The following is a 15,528-nucleotide window of genomic DNA, read 5'->3' on the forward strand; positions in this document are numbered from 1 at the left end:
TGGTTGAGCACATTCTATGTACCAAGAGATGTGTGGTACAATGGTGACCAAGACTGACACGGTTCCTGGCCTTGTAGAGCTTGGAATATATTCTTATCTCTGATCTCAAATACAATCAAGTCAGCATTAATTAGGTGGTTCTAGCCTGTATGTGCCAATGGGTGAGAACAGAAAATAGACAATGTTTACTAAAACATTAACCCATGGAAAAGTACGAGTCTTGGTTTTTTCTTCATGAAGAAATTGCACTCTAAACATGATTTTTTTTCCTCTTTAAAAACCAGACTTTTAGGTGATCATCAATGTTTTTCTGTGTTACACTTGTTAACTCCCTCTGCAGGTCAATCAGCGTAACTCACATTCTAGAGAGAATCTGCCAGCTCTACTTTGCATCAGGCAAAAGAGAAACTCCCTTACTCATGTCATTTGGAAAAATTTTGATTGCATATGGCATTCTGCTTTTGTAGATTAATAACAGAAGAGGAAAAAAGTTTTTTTCCTGAGAAAGTTAATTTATGAAATAAAATCTTGCCTAACAGTGGGATTTCCTAAAAGATTCTTCTGCTTACTAAACAAACCAAATGTGCTTTATGAGCAGGGGAAGGAGGGGAAAAAAAAACCTTGGGCAAAGCTAGTTGGAAAAGAAATGGGAAAAATAGAATGCTGGGAAAACTTGGTTAAGCAATCTCAAAAGTGGATTTTATTTATGTGATACTGTAACACACACCAGGCTGGGGGGATTAAACTAAATGCCCTTCAAAGGTTGAGACTCAAATTTCCAACCAATCCTTGGCTGCATTGGCCTTGTGCGTCTACTCCGTGAATCATATTTGCCTTACAAAGAAATTCCCAGACAACATGTCCTTTTGGTCATGTTTTCTCCCACAGTACCACACATTCTGCCTTTTTCTACATTATTTCAGGGAAAAGTTATTACAGAGAAACCACAACTGTTTTAAATTTGACCAACTTTACATATGTGGAGCCCTAACCTCAGCTTACTCAGCAGCAGCCCTGCTTGCCAGGCCCCAGAGTTAGATTAAGAGTCGGGCTGCTCTAAGAGGAGAAACCCTGAGGAGACAGAAACTTCAAATACGGGGCAGTTCACTTATTTAGCAACTTAATACAACTTTATTTTTCTCCATTGTCAATTTAAGTCTTTTGAGCACCATGAGTAGAATAACTGTATGAAAGAGACAGCTGTGTGGAACTGTCTGGTGTCACCCATGAAATAATGGAACAAAGAAATATGGACCAAAGATTTAAGACTGTAGGGGGAAAAAAGACATCTCAGCGTCTCTTGGAGGTTCAGCATATATCTACCCAATATTCAATCTGAGAATGATTTATGCTGGGAGTTACATCTATTTTGAGACGCTCTCATCTATCTGCAATTCTGGATAAATGAATTCATATTTATTTAGGAGTTCAAATATAACCAGTTAATAAACAAAGAAAGTGGCAATGGATTTCAAATTTGAGGATCCCTCTTGTGCCTTTTTTTCCTAGGCAACTTCCTAGACTTCATGCAGAAGTTGAATAAATTCAGAGCTATTTATAGAGGTTGTGATAAGATGGATTTTCATTAAAACAGACGTGTGATTTTTTTCTCACATGCATTAATATTTAAATGGGAAGTTATTTCATCAAAGAACAACTGACAACCAGGCTCTTCAAACTTTTAAAAAGAATGTGATAGACCTTTAGATAGAGCCAGAAAGCAAATAACGGACTGCTCACATTACCTACGTTTGTCCTAAATATATGATTCCAGCTCATGAGTTCTGCATAGCTGGAAAAAAGGCAGAACTTTTGTCCCTGGGAGCAGTAGGAATTCCTAATGAAATAAGACATGATACATCCATGTGTTTTTTTATAGATTATCACAGCTAATAGAGAATAAAATGCCCATTTGAACAACTTTTTTTAACATGGTATTATGGTAAATTTAATGCACTTAAGACTAAACAAAACGATACATAGATTTTAAAACATTCTTCCTGAGCTAAATTCATAAAGTCCAAATGACTTTTATATAGGCCTCCAAATTTCATGCATTCATGGTAAAGCTTGACTTGATAAACTGGAGAGCTTTCAACTCAGAATTTCATGTGTGAGTCTCCTACACAGCTACACACTGCAAATGTTCAGGATCTTGAAATTTCACTGCTCTTCCTCCAACTCACATCCCCCGCATGCATGTTTTGTTTTGTTTTTGTTCTTACCGTGGAACAGAATTAATCAGAGTAACATCAAGTTACTATAAAAGAAACAACGGTATTTGAAGCAATGCACTTGGGTCATTCTGCTGACTCAGCAATCAACGGATTCAAGAACTGGGAACTAAATTCTTATCTTGACCTCGTCACTGACATCTGAATGACCCTGTACAAGTCAGACTATCATTGTTAATTTCTTAGCACTTAAAAGATGTGCTTCTGGGAACATCAGGATGAACACAGAGCTATAGTTTAGTGGGGAAAATGGATCAAATTGCTGTCTCAAATCTCTTTTTCTACCTTGGTCAAATCTTAAGATCCTATTCACCATGTTTCCTCAAGGCCTCTTTAATTTCCTTCTTCCTTGTCCAGACTCTGGTTGCTCTTAACTCACTAAAGTAGCTGCCTATCCAGCGGAAGATACTCATGAATTCTTTTTAAAATGTGCCAGGCACTAGGGTAGGTGCTAAAGTTTCAGTGGGGAACAAATCGACACACACCATGTCTGCTTTCACTAAGCTCTTTTTATAGGAAATATCAACTTACAGGGCAACGTACAAAATCAGTGCATTAGCTCATTCTGGAGTTGTACTTCTGGAGTCCCCAACTTTTTGCTCAATGAGAGGTATTTTTGTTTCTCAGAACTTCTCTTGCAGACTGGAAGGATGGTTATGGCAAAGACTGTTTCTGTACCTCATTGTGTTTCCACATCAACAGGAATGACTGACGACTTTGGTGTTTTTCTAGCATATCAATTGGAAACCCTGTTCCGATGCCTCCTGTTGTCTGTGTTGCCATGTAGGGTCTGTGCGTCATACATGATGTCAGAGCTAGGCTGTGCTGCTGTAATGTGTTCCATAGCAGGGTCTTGGGCAGCTCCCTGCCATCTTTCAATTAATCAGTAATGATGAACACAGACATCTGTGGAGTTCTTGGCTCCGCAGAACACGGAGACAGTCTCCTATGCACGTACGAAATGGCAAAATGGGAACTCCATCAGTGAGGTCTTGGGTGCAGCTGGTCCATCAGCAAAAAGACCCTCCTCTTTGCTGGTCAGACCAGAACTCATCATCTAGGTCCAATTCTTATACACATACCCAACTCAACTTTATTAGAGTGAGTCAGAGTTCACCAAGTTTTTGAGATAACTTGAAAACATATTAAATAGTAAAGAAACTAGGAATATTTGACCTGGAAAGGAGAAGAGCAATTAGAGTTATCTTCAAATAGGGTTGTCACATGGAAATTGATTTGGGTTGCCCCAGAGTACATGACTAGGACCAATGGACGAGCAAGAGAATGGCAAATTTAAGCTCAACCTAAGGACAAACTTTCTAATTAGTGCTCTCTAAAACTGGCTTGTGCTGCCTTGGGACACAGTGAGTTCACTGTCATTGGAGGCATTGAAGCATGAGCTGGGTGACAACATGGTTAGGATTTTGTAGGGGAATTGAAAAAAGGCTTCAGAGAAAATGTTGGATCAGATGATATCTGACATCTCTTCCATATCTGTGAATTTCTAACTTTATGGAAGCAGTGCTCTACAATTCCCCAGGGCTTTGTAAGCACAAGATGGATGAACTGAGAATGATCCTTGAGCAGTTGCAGGAAGGGAAGCTAAAATGGGGCAACCCCAAACAGCATAGAAAGAACCATCCCCACCGGTATCTATTGAAAATCAGTTAAAGCTAGACTGTCTTATTCCAAGAACCTTGGAAAAGAAACCAAAGTTAAACTCAGATGCAGGATGAATTTTTTTTAAAGAAATGGTCATTAAAACCTCTGATGTTAGTGGATGGAACGCTTAGTAGAGACAAGCTCTGTAAACAGCTTTATATTAGAAATTCAACTGCAGCTCTTACTTGTCTCTGTAACAAGAGGGCCACCTAGTCAAGCAGGGGCCTCTTGTGGGCCTATTCTATGTCATAAAGGGTACTGTGTATATGGTCTACCTGCTCTGAGCAATACAGTTGCTACCCAACAATCAGTTTGGAATCCTGTTTTAGGTGTTTGTATAGAACAATACTGTGGGGAATTGGGGGGGCATGAGTGTGGGACTCTTAACTTGAAATTTTATAAAGCAAATACAAGAAACACAATGACCGAACCCACGTGAATCACATACACTTTATTGAACATTTTATTTAAGCATATGCATATATATATTTTAAAAGCACCAAATGCTACAGTGCATTTGGTTTAACTCCAATCCTCGTTTACAAATGAATAGGTGGAAACTTTGGCCAGGTGGGTAGTTCACACCTTGATGTGCAGGTACTCTATCAACTCTTGCTCTGCCCTAGTCATCACTGGCCCTCTTAGCCACTGCATAGACCCATGTAGTGCTAGGACAGTAGAAAGACCATCTATGCTCTAATGTACAGCCCTGCAAAATGCCTCTCCTGGCTCCTTATACAGTGGCATCTTTGATTTCCATCTGTCTGCTCTAAAGTCTCTGGTCTATGCTGCATCCTGACAATGTGAGCAGTTCTTATCAGCCATAGTGGATTTTGTAGGGAGAAAAGCCATTTCTAGGCTGAACATAATGGAAGAAGATGCTTGCCCTGTGGGGTGTCACAGTGTAGTGCTTCTAGACTCCTCCTCCCAACTATAAGAGATGGGATTTTATTATTTTTAAGTGGACTAAGTATAAATAAGGCTGGCAGACTAGGGCTCTCTTCTGTGGCATCTGCTTAGTCCCCTCATATAAATATTATTGGCAATTTTAAGTCAAATCTCAAAAGAGCAGAGAAAAATAGTCATTAAACAAAATAACAAGCCTCTCCATGAGAAATGCTGCTTAATTTTAACCCTGTGGTTTTCCCTGAATATTAGATTTTTCCTGTGTCTTCAGCTAGAAGTAATTTGTCCCACCTCTGGAGACTTTTATGTGTGTTACCCATACCTCTTTCTTGTGTGTGCTTCTGACTGTCCCTAAGGTAGGACAAGCTCCATGAGGGCAGAGGCCATGTGCCCCAAGACTCTTGTGAAGTGCCTGGCCCAGAGCAGATACATTCAGCCATGGAGACAGAATGGCTGCCAACAAGCTAAGTTCCCCAGGGGAGAATGTAGAGGCCATGAGAATCCCTTCCCCTTAACCCATAGAAAGAAGAGGGAGTTTAATGATTGGGTTCTTGGAAGAGAAAGGAGAATATGGTACAACACTCAAGCTATCAACTTGTAACCACTATGTTCAGAATTTGTCTGGATCAAAATTTAGGATGTTTAAGGGAGAGAGGAGAAGAAACGTCAAGTAAAAAGAATCTACTTCTAGCCTTGTCTACTACTCGAGATAGCCATAATTGTGAAATAGCCCTTTCACCCAAGTTGTAACATCCCAGGAGATCCAAGAGAAAGGCTATCCTACCTCTGTCATGTAGCATGCTCTTCCTTTGAGCATTAGCTATTTACATAACAGGTCTGCTGTATCCATTTTCCTGGCACATACTCTGTGGGTATGAAATAAACAAGTTTCTGCCATTCTCGCCTTCATTCGGTCTTGCTGTGTCTCCCCCTCACTCCCCTTCTCACACTCACTCCACATTCATCCCATATTTACAGCAGTGGAAAGAAAGACTATCTGGTGCTAAGGGCTGTTTCTCGACACTGAATCCAGCTGCTCCTGAGAGTTAGAGCCAGGACAAACACATTAGCCCGTTTTCCACGTTCAACTTCAAACTCTAGGAAAGAAAGTACATCAAATAAAATCTCCTTGAGAGCAATTTATAAGGTGGCTGGTAAGACCCATGCATCCAGCCTTGCAGGGAATTTATTTCCAAGTAAATTGATACCGGGGTTATTTATTGGAGTGTTATTCTTGCCAACAAGTTAATACCAAAGTCGGTATTTGAAAATCCAGTGAGAAAACCCAGTGCTTGAAAATGTGAATTAAATAGTTCTTGCAGGCTGCTCCTTGGCATTTTGGATTTTGCCTGGCCAGTTGATTCAACATGCACGGCTTGAATTTTCTCAATTCTTATGAGGTGCTTAGGTCATGCAGCTGCTGCTCCTCCAAAACGAACACGATGCAATGTGCAGGCCTAGAGACAAACCCGCTCCTGAGATCCTTCAAAACATCAGAGTTTCCCTGAAGATAAGGAGTGAATTTGGGCTCAGCAGTTGAAGTTTTGACTTGAATGTTTGCCACTTGTTATCATTCTGTAATTTTTGCTTCAGAAAGTTCCCAGAGATAACCTCATTGGGATGAGTAAGGCTTACAGTATAAAGAAAGACTCAGTTATTACAAGATGCTCTTCCAAGAATTGAATTTAGTTGGCTGATACCATAGATCTTCATGTCAGCTTGCTTTGTAATTGTTTCCTGGGCTTGTTTTTTTTTGGTCCTGTTCTGACACAGGCTTTATATGTGATGAGAAACACCAGGGAATTCAAGATAGGCAAAGGAAGAGAGGAAGGGCATTTCAGCGATGACTGGGGGACCAGCAGAAGTGATGACTGGGCATTATGTGAAGGAAAGTGAGTGAAGGACTTAAACTTTCTTTTTGGGTCCCTGTTTGTCAGGATTTCTTATATTTATGTGAAATGAATCAACTCGACTGGCCCACCATCCACTGTGATATTTACAATAGACATTGCACTTTAGCAGTTATTTTAAAAAGTTTATCTAATTTACAGCCACTCAGTTGATGACTCCTAAGTTTCAAGAGACCTCTGAGAAGAGATGTTTGTTAATATAAGAATGCAAAGTCATGAAGGTTTGGGCTGGTCAGTGTTGGATAACTGTGAGGATCTGATTTCATTGGTGGGGTTCTTATTGCTTAAGGTTTTAAAACAAGGTCCTAGTTCCTGAGAGTGGGAGTGAGTTACGTGCTCTGAGAAGCAAGATGCAGAGAAGCAGGAAGCAAATATCTCAATTCCATTGTCTGAGCTCGTGGAGAAGATCGTGGTCTATTCATGGCCTTGCTTTTCCACGGTCTGATAGCCATGCCTGTGAGGGAAGAAGGCAGGCAGGCCAATGTCCATCTGTGCTGTGGGGGTGAGTGGTCAGTGGATGGGATGAGAAGACGAACCCCTAGCACTTACTCCTCTCTCCTCCACCTTCCTTGGCCCCACACTTAGTCTTTTCCTGGTTTCTATTCAAATTTAGCCATGCCTCAGCCACTATCAGGTTTTTTTTGTTTGTTTTGGGGGGATATTTTTTCCCATTTTGAGAAATAATTAACATACCTCTCTGTATAAGTTTAAGGTATACAGCATGATGGTTTGATTTACATATATTGTGAAATGATACCATAAACCATAATAGGTTTAGTTAACATCCATCATCTCATATACATACAATAAAAAGAAAAAAACTTCTTGTGATAAGAACTCGTAGGACAAAAGGTACAACCTTCAGTTATAAATAAGTACTAGGGCTGTAATGTACAACATGATGACTATAGCTAACACTGCTGTATGATATATAAGAAAGTTGTTAAGAGAGTACATCCTAAGAGTTCTCATCACTATCAGCTTTTAATTAAAGTGATGGGTGAGGTCAGCTGGCTACTTGAGCCTGGGCCATTAGGGAGCCTTGTTTACGTATGTTTCACAGTTCCAAGGTCCAGTCTATCTGGCCTGCAGATGTAGGATCTCAGTAGTCAGTAGTTCTGGAATAATGACCCATACTGTCAGACACACATGAAACTCATCTGTGGCAGAAAGCCAATTTGTAAATTTATGGTGTGGAATGGAACGTGCCCAGTAAGCAATAAGTTTGCTTTTTGGAACGCTCTGTCCTAGTATTAACGTACGTAGCAGAGAGGACTAGTAGTCAGAATTAGTGGTCGTTGCATAAAAAAATAAAGGATCATGGCAAAGGCCTGCAATCAGGCTGTGTTCAAACCTATTAGGTCATCCCTGTATTTCTAAAGTGCTTGTCCTTTCCCATGCCCAAGTGTTTGAGACTGTCAGACGCGGGATTTCTCCTCCTACAGTGGTAGCGTTGCTGCCAATAGCTCTATTTCTTGCTCTTCGCTGTTTTCCTTTGGTCTTAGACCTTTGGTTTGGAGTTTGGACTGGGCTGCTACTTTACACTGTACACCCTGTTCTATCTGGAAAGTCCTTCAGACGCAGCTTGTGTAATGGAGTCACTCATTAAAAATAAACTAGCAGTGTCTGACAATGTCTTTTCAAAGACTGTTGAATGAGTCAAACCTTCCCTATTTTTTTTCTTTGAAGCAATGTGTATTACCTGGTTTAAGGATAAAGGAAATAACTCTCATGTTCATGCCAAATTACAAAATGGGCACTGCCATGAAAAATACTAGAAAGCATTTTTTTCCATAAAAAAGATAAAACCAGACTCTCATCTTGGTAAGCCCCTGGTGCTGGATGGTTTGGATGGAAGCTCTGAGAGTGGCTAACACCTGTCTCTTATCACCCAGGCCAGTGAAAGGCGTGTCCACCTCGTCGTGTCCCGCCAGGTTCGTCAGCAGAGTCCTGACATCTTTCAGGAAGGTAGCTGGAACAGCAACGGCAGCCAGTCCCCAGGGCCAGGGGACAGGAGCAACACTCCCAAGGTGAGGCCCAGCCAGGGTATGTCCGCTGCTCCTGAAAGGAGCTATATTTTGGGAAGGCTGCACACTTGAACATTTCTAAGTGTGATCTCTGGACTTCATCACTTAAAGAAACACTATTTGACTTGTCTTGTAAAACCAAAAGCCCGAAGTCCCATCTTCGAGACTTGGTGAGATAACAGGTGTCTCCCATCCAAGCAGGAGAGAGGAAGGTGCAAGAGAATTCTGAAACCCGATCTTGCAGACCTCATATGGGGACCTAATTTCTAGTCTAAGCCAAATAGATGTCATGTTTTCCCAACAGTCATTTTGTTTAAGGACTGTTTTCCATTCACTTTGAAATGAAACAAGAGGTTTGCTTGGTTTCTGGTTTTTGAAGTTCCAAGTCTGCCTGAAAATTAAAATAATAATTTCTCTGCTAATTTTAGTATGTTTGTTTTTTGCAGAAGGGCCCAGGAAGATAATTTGAATATTTGAAGCTCATATACCTTAGGGAGTGGTGGGGATTGGGGCAAACCAGGGTGCACATGTCCTATCCTATGGCATTCAAATCCAGAAACATTTTAAGATACTGCTGGTGAAGCAAAATGCATCTGTAGGCAGAATACATTCTTCAGGCCAGCAATTTGCAGCCTCTTTGAATAAGGTGATTTAGCCCAATTGGTACTTCTGTCTGTGGCTTCTGTTAGAGGCAATGCCATAACCTCTCCATTTGGATGGGTGTCTAAGCAACGTAAACCTTACTTAGTCCAAATTCAGAGTCCTGTAGCCTTGGCTTGGCATCCTATTGTGATGGCAACAAGCTTCTAGCAGACATTTCTCCTGGCATCTTGTTTCATTATGCCACTTGTAACTAAAGAAATCTTATAAGGAGCCCATTCTTCGTGCAACAGAGATTAAGGAATGCCTATATTCCACATCAGGCTACATTTTGGTTTGGAATAACTCCTGAGTTGAGTTTTTGAGCAATGTATGCAGAAACGATACTCAAAATTTTGATTTTGGGAACATATCTGCTTTATACACCATTAATTACACAGCCTATAAGGCTACAACCTCTCTCTCTCCAGCCAGCCATGACCCATAAATCTGTGAATTCCAGGTTTTTTCACAATAAGCAATCTGGACAGACCAAGTACCTCCTGTTAAAACATTTTATGGATAAGGACTCTCTGGTGTCTTTTTGCTAGTAAATCCCATTAGCATGTTTAAATTAAACTAATGGTACTTATTAATGGAAAACTAGTTCATTAGCTTAATTAACTAATTATAGTTGAATTAACTAAGCTGTATAATATTTTAGTTCATTAAACCACTAAGATTGAGGCTTCCACCAGCACTGTGGCTTTATAATCCCTTCCACCTAACCATCATGAATCATGGAAAGAGCCAGATGATCTGATCAAATTTTTGCCACAACCCTCTGTCATGGGTTCAATTCCTGGAAAACATACATAACAAACTGGCCTAGTGGGAAATTTTAATTATTTTCATTTTAATTTATAGTTCTGTCTGCCTTCTGAAATGCGCGCTCTCTCTCTCTCGCTCGCTCGCTCGCTCGCTCTCTCGCTCTCTCGCTCTCGCGCTCTCTCGCTCTCTCTCTCTCTCTCTCTCACTCTCACACACACAAAGTGGCATATTTAAAATAAAACTAAGACCTATATGGCCCTTTGATGACTCAGTTTTTTATGATCTTACTAAAGTTTTGTTTTATTTAGGAAACAACATGACTTTTTGAAAGTAGGACCTTAAATGATTCAAATAAATACCAAAGAAGGCAAACCAAGATTTGTGAGACAGAAAAGTTTTTAGCCAATTGAAAAGTTAAAGAATAATAACCATCAAATTTAGGAGCGTGGTTACGTCGGTGGGAGAGGATAGGGAGTGCGGTCAGAGGGACGTCATAGGGGAACTTCAGCTGTACGGGGAACGTGTATTTCTGATACGGGGTCGCAAGGTCCAAGGGTAGGTCGTTATGTTAATGTTTACACTTTTTTTTATATGTCTGAAATGTTTTATTTTAAAAATCCAAAGCAAATATTCCATAATGTATTTTTTATAGCTGAATGATAAGTACACAGGTACCCATGATACTTTTTAATCAGCCTGAACTATTTCATAATAAATTATATTTTCAAACATTAGGGAACATCCTGAGGTCTTCACAGTAGGGAAGGGAGAGTGGAGAGAAAATACAGATGGAGAAGAAGAACATCTGTCATGTTTAACTCTCCTTCTCCCCAGAGAAAGTTAGGCAACTCTGAGTGTGAAGGTTTTGTGGGGAGACTTTGGTTTTTCCATTCCTAACGTGGGTCTCTCTGGTAGGAAGGCAAATGGCTATTGGAGACACGAGACACATGGACACGTTCTTATTCGGGGTAGTCCAGTCATTTGTGTTGAGCCTGTAGGTGCTCAGTGCAGCAAGGCTGTTTGGGAAGCACTGGACAAGTGTGAAAGAAGACTGCCTTCCAGGAACTTGTATCTAAAAGCATAAATGACACATTTTTGCCACCGGGAACACATAGATTTCAGCATTCAAATCCTAAGTCGTCTATTTTACTGGACAGAATTGGATTTGAGTTGAGTTCTCTAGTCAATGAGAAACTCTTTCTGGAAAAATTGAGTAATTATTCTTTCATGTGTTTTTCTGATAGTTACCTGAAAATTGATTAATTTATATGATGTTTAAATATTACTTCTAAAAGCAAAGTGGTATAGTAGGGAGAGTATGGATTTCGAGTCAGACATCCTAGCTTTCAGTACTCAATTTTTTTTCCTGCCAGTTGTGTTTCATTGATCAGATTTTTTTAAACATTGAGCCTCCGGTTGCCTCGCCTGGCACATTTAAGTAAACAACAAATAAGTATTCTTTACTTTTCTTAAAAGAGTATCTGGCTAATCTGTACACTATTCAAGCAATAGTTATTCACAGAAAAATAAAATTAAAGCCTCACTAATTCCTATTAACGGGAGTGGTAGGAGAAAAGTCAGTGTAACTTCTGGAATATTTCATATGATATGTAGTTTTGCTATTTACAAGTGAATTTAGTAACCCATTTTTTCAACCAAAGTGTTCTCAGATAAAAGCCATATCTCCCATCATTTCTTTTAGCCACAGGTTTGCTGTGCGTGGGCATTCTTACCATTTCATAGATGAAGTCAGAGGGAACTCGGGTGATGACAGTATTACAAAATCCCATATGCTTATTACTAGGAGAAACCCAAATAGCCATAAAAGATGTTCATTTTACTACTAGAAAGGCAATTAAATAACTGGAATCTTTTTCATCTGGGCAAATAGTGATAAAACCCATTATTGGCAGAATTGTGAGAAATCAGCATTTTCACAAAGTATTGGTGAGATTATAAATGATAGAGCTGTTTCAAAGGTAATTTATCAACATCTATCTAACTGAAAAATGCTCAGGCTGTTTGATTTAGTAATTGTATTTCTAGGACATTAGCCTAAAGAAATGTTTATGGAAGTGCACAAGATATATATGTCTAAGGATGTTCACAGTATCACTGTTTAATTTTGTGAAAGACTGTAAACAACCCAAATGGTCATCCGTGGTGAATGTGACATATCTACACCATGAAGTACTAGGCAGCTGTTCAAGAAGAGATAGAGCATATATGTATATATATGTATGCATGTGTGTGTATATATATATGATAGATAATATATATATTTTAACATGAAATAGATGTTCTTGTTTTCCAGAGCCTTCCATACTGTTTTAGACATCATCTTGAGACATTGGTCAACTACCCCTGGCCCCCACCTGGAAAGAATGGAGTTAAGCCCTTCTTTGTGAGGATCAGGAGTAAATGCTTTATCAATATCCCAAGGAATGAGCTGGAGCAACAGGCAGCCACTAGGAGTCTCTGGGTTTAGAACTTTGCCCTGAGTTGGGGGCATTTCAGAACTGCCTGCATCTCCAAGCAGGGGTCTTTTGAGAGATGTTTGTGATCAAAGGAAAAGATGTCCTGCATCTAATTGCCTTTTAGCAGGGAAAAGTCATGTACTGAGAAGGGATCTTGAGGGCCCCTGCAAGTCTACTCCTTGGCCTCAGCTGGAGTGCTAGAACCACTGTGTTCATACTGTAGTCATACTGTTCATACTGTTACTTATTTGTCTTATTTTCTATGAAGAAAGTCCCATTTCAGTTTTACAACTGATAGCTAGTTTTGTTTTACATCTGATAGCTAGTCTCTTTAAGCCTCTTCAAAGTTCTGGGATTTAGATAAACCTAACCCAGACCTTACAAGTACTACTTGTAACATGTACCTTGCCATAATTATCTGTAGTTTCTGATTTATTGTTCTGTTATTACCAAAAACAATTTGTGGCAATTTGCAATTTACCCATCCATTTATTCGACAAACATGGACTTACCATCTTGAGTGTGCTACATGCTATTTTCAGCACTGGGGATACAGTAACAGGCCATTACCGTATACAATAAGACCATTAAAACAGACGTGGGAAGTTTAAAACCATAGGAAATCATGAGATAATAAATGCACCAAAAGCCTGCACTTACCTTGCCTCATAACGAATCATTAAAAATTGACCTTGTACATGCCGGTAATAGTTCTACATGATGTCAACCATCACATTTACAGAAGTTTGTTTAATTATGATTCACTTCTTGAATAGATAATATATTGACAGGGTTCAAAAAATGAAAAGTATATATTAAGAAGTCTCCACCCTTCTCTGATCTGTGGGTTCCACGTCCACACCCATGAAACCACTTTCTCTTTAGAGTTTGCTTATGAAAATGTAAATACTAATGCAAATTCTCATTTCCCTCCCCTTGTTTAAACAAAACTAGTATGCTTACAGTTTGTTGTGTACTTTGATTTTTATGAGATGTGTTTTTTATTTAGATACAACTGTAAGCTGTGTTTTGAGCCATAGACTTCTTTGAGGTTTAATCAAGTGTTACAAATGTTTATTTGCAGTGCACATGCCCACTGTCTAGTCCCCTAGGTCACGCACAAACTGAGAGGAGAATAATTTTTTAGAAAAATATATATTGATATATATTCACTGATAAACAGTACCCGTGACCTACTTATTGCTTCAAGATAATGCTCCACGTAGCTTTGAATGTGTTTAGTCTACTGTTGTTGAATCAAAGTACCAATTCTCTTAATTAATTTGCTTTTCAAAAGTCAGTCTGCCGTGTTTACTATACAAGGTGTATACTATATTTTTATGTAATAAGATTAAAGAGCATAACTGACTGAGTATGATTCAGAACTGCTAAAGTTAAAGTAAGGATACTAATACGGGAACCTAGATATTGGTGAATTTTTACAATTTAATATCTGAAATCCATTATTTTTCTCTGAGGATTTCTATAACTGATTACCTGCACACATTAAACTGAGACTAATTAAAATATGGTTACTGTTTTTTAACTTAGAAGAAATTCATGATATTCACGAATGACAAGGATTTTATGAAATGTTGACTCACTACTATCAGGAATAAATGAGTCACTTGAAAAACTTTGGGTAAAGTTCACTTTGTATGCTTAATATTTCTCCGGTGGTCTCTAACCTGTTCCTCCTTCATTTTTATTGGTCCCATTTGAAAAGTAAACTTTCTCTGAGTCAGCCTATAGAATTTAGGATAAGGTAACTCTCTTGATGGTTGGGGGACAAAGCGAGGATTCTCTGTGTGTCTCTCTCTCTGGGAGACCAAGGACCACCATCACATATTTATGCAGTTTTCATAGTTTTTGTATATAGGAAATGCAAACCCACTTGTGAACAAATGTGCCATGTCTATTTTTCTGTCTGTGCCTTCAGCTCCTCCATCCAGCAGTCACTTGTCATGAGAAGGTGGTAAGTGTCCAAAAAGACCCCAGCGAATCTCTCGGCATGACCGTTGCAGGGGGAACGTCACATAGGGAGTGGGATTTGCCCATCTATGTCATCAGTGTTGAGCCCGGAGGAGTCATAAGCAGAGATGGAAGAATAAAAACAGGTAAAAAGTAAAGAGACTTATGGTAGTGGGGTGGCAGAGTGTTAAGAGGAATTAGCAGCTTGCTGGGTTAGGTAACTGTTTCCAGAAATAACAAGAGAATGCAAGGGTGATCTGGCTAGGACGTCTGTTACCCATTGACCATGATTGGTTTGAGTATAGTTGCTGGACTGGGTTTCACCTTAGTGCATGTGGTTGATGTGTGCCACCTTGCTTGCTAGTAAATCAAATACCTATGAACTATGTCAAGAATTAATAGGGAAATGCTATGGTTATGAGCAAGATGCCTCGATTAAATGGCATAATTTGGTTCTAGCCATTCTAAGTGATTCTTTGCTGAACTGATCTGGTGATGAAGCTATTCATAAATTGTCCCATTTCATGGGTTGGATAGGAGACATAATTTGATAAATTTTGATTCAGTGAATATTTATTAAGTGAAAGTACCAAGCTAGGTACTTTCCCATTGGTGAAAAGTGTGCTACTACTTTAATCTTATATGTCCTTGGCTACTTTGAGTGAAGGAAGATGTCCAATTTGTATCCTTAATAATATTGTCAATTCACGTGAAGGGGTAGCTCAAATGGTTGAGCAATTATACCATTCCAGGGTTCAGATTCAAGAGAGAAAATGAAGTTTCTGAAGTACGGTTGCCCAGCCTGAGTCGTCATGGGGATGGCATGTTAAGGGATGCAGCTGGCTAACCTAACAGTGCTTCTGTGGGGGTCAGGATGGACTCAAGGCCTTTCCCATCTTTTTCTTCCTATCATTTTATTCTTGCTGTGGTT

At 39.5% G+C, this 15,528-nt stretch overlaps 1 protein-coding gene across 2 annotated transcripts in view; it reads left to right on the forward strand.

Annotated features, from left to right (window-relative positions):
• LOC124236886 (E3 ubiquitin-protein ligase LNX-like) overlaps positions 1-15,528 on the forward strand; it is a 91,220-nt gene that overhangs the window by 64,226 nt on the left and 11,466 nt on the right. For both annotated transcript variants that reach the window (XM_046655838.1, XM_046655837.1), the window contains exons 6-7: positions 8,608-8,742; positions 14,566-14,743. In XM_046655838.1, the coding sequence (XP_046511794.1) occupies positions 8,608-8,742; positions 14,566-14,743 (313 nt within the window). The remainder of the gene's footprint in view (positions 1-8,607; positions 8,743-14,565; positions 14,744-15,528) is intronic.

This window comes from Equus quagga, chromosome 3, assembly GCF_021613505.1.
Source record: "Equus quagga isolate Etosha38 chromosome 3, UCLA_HA_Equagga_1.0, whole genome shotgun sequence".
In the NCBI taxonomy this organism is placed as follows: Eukaryota; Metazoa; Chordata; class Mammalia; order Perissodactyla; family Equidae; genus Equus; species Equus quagga.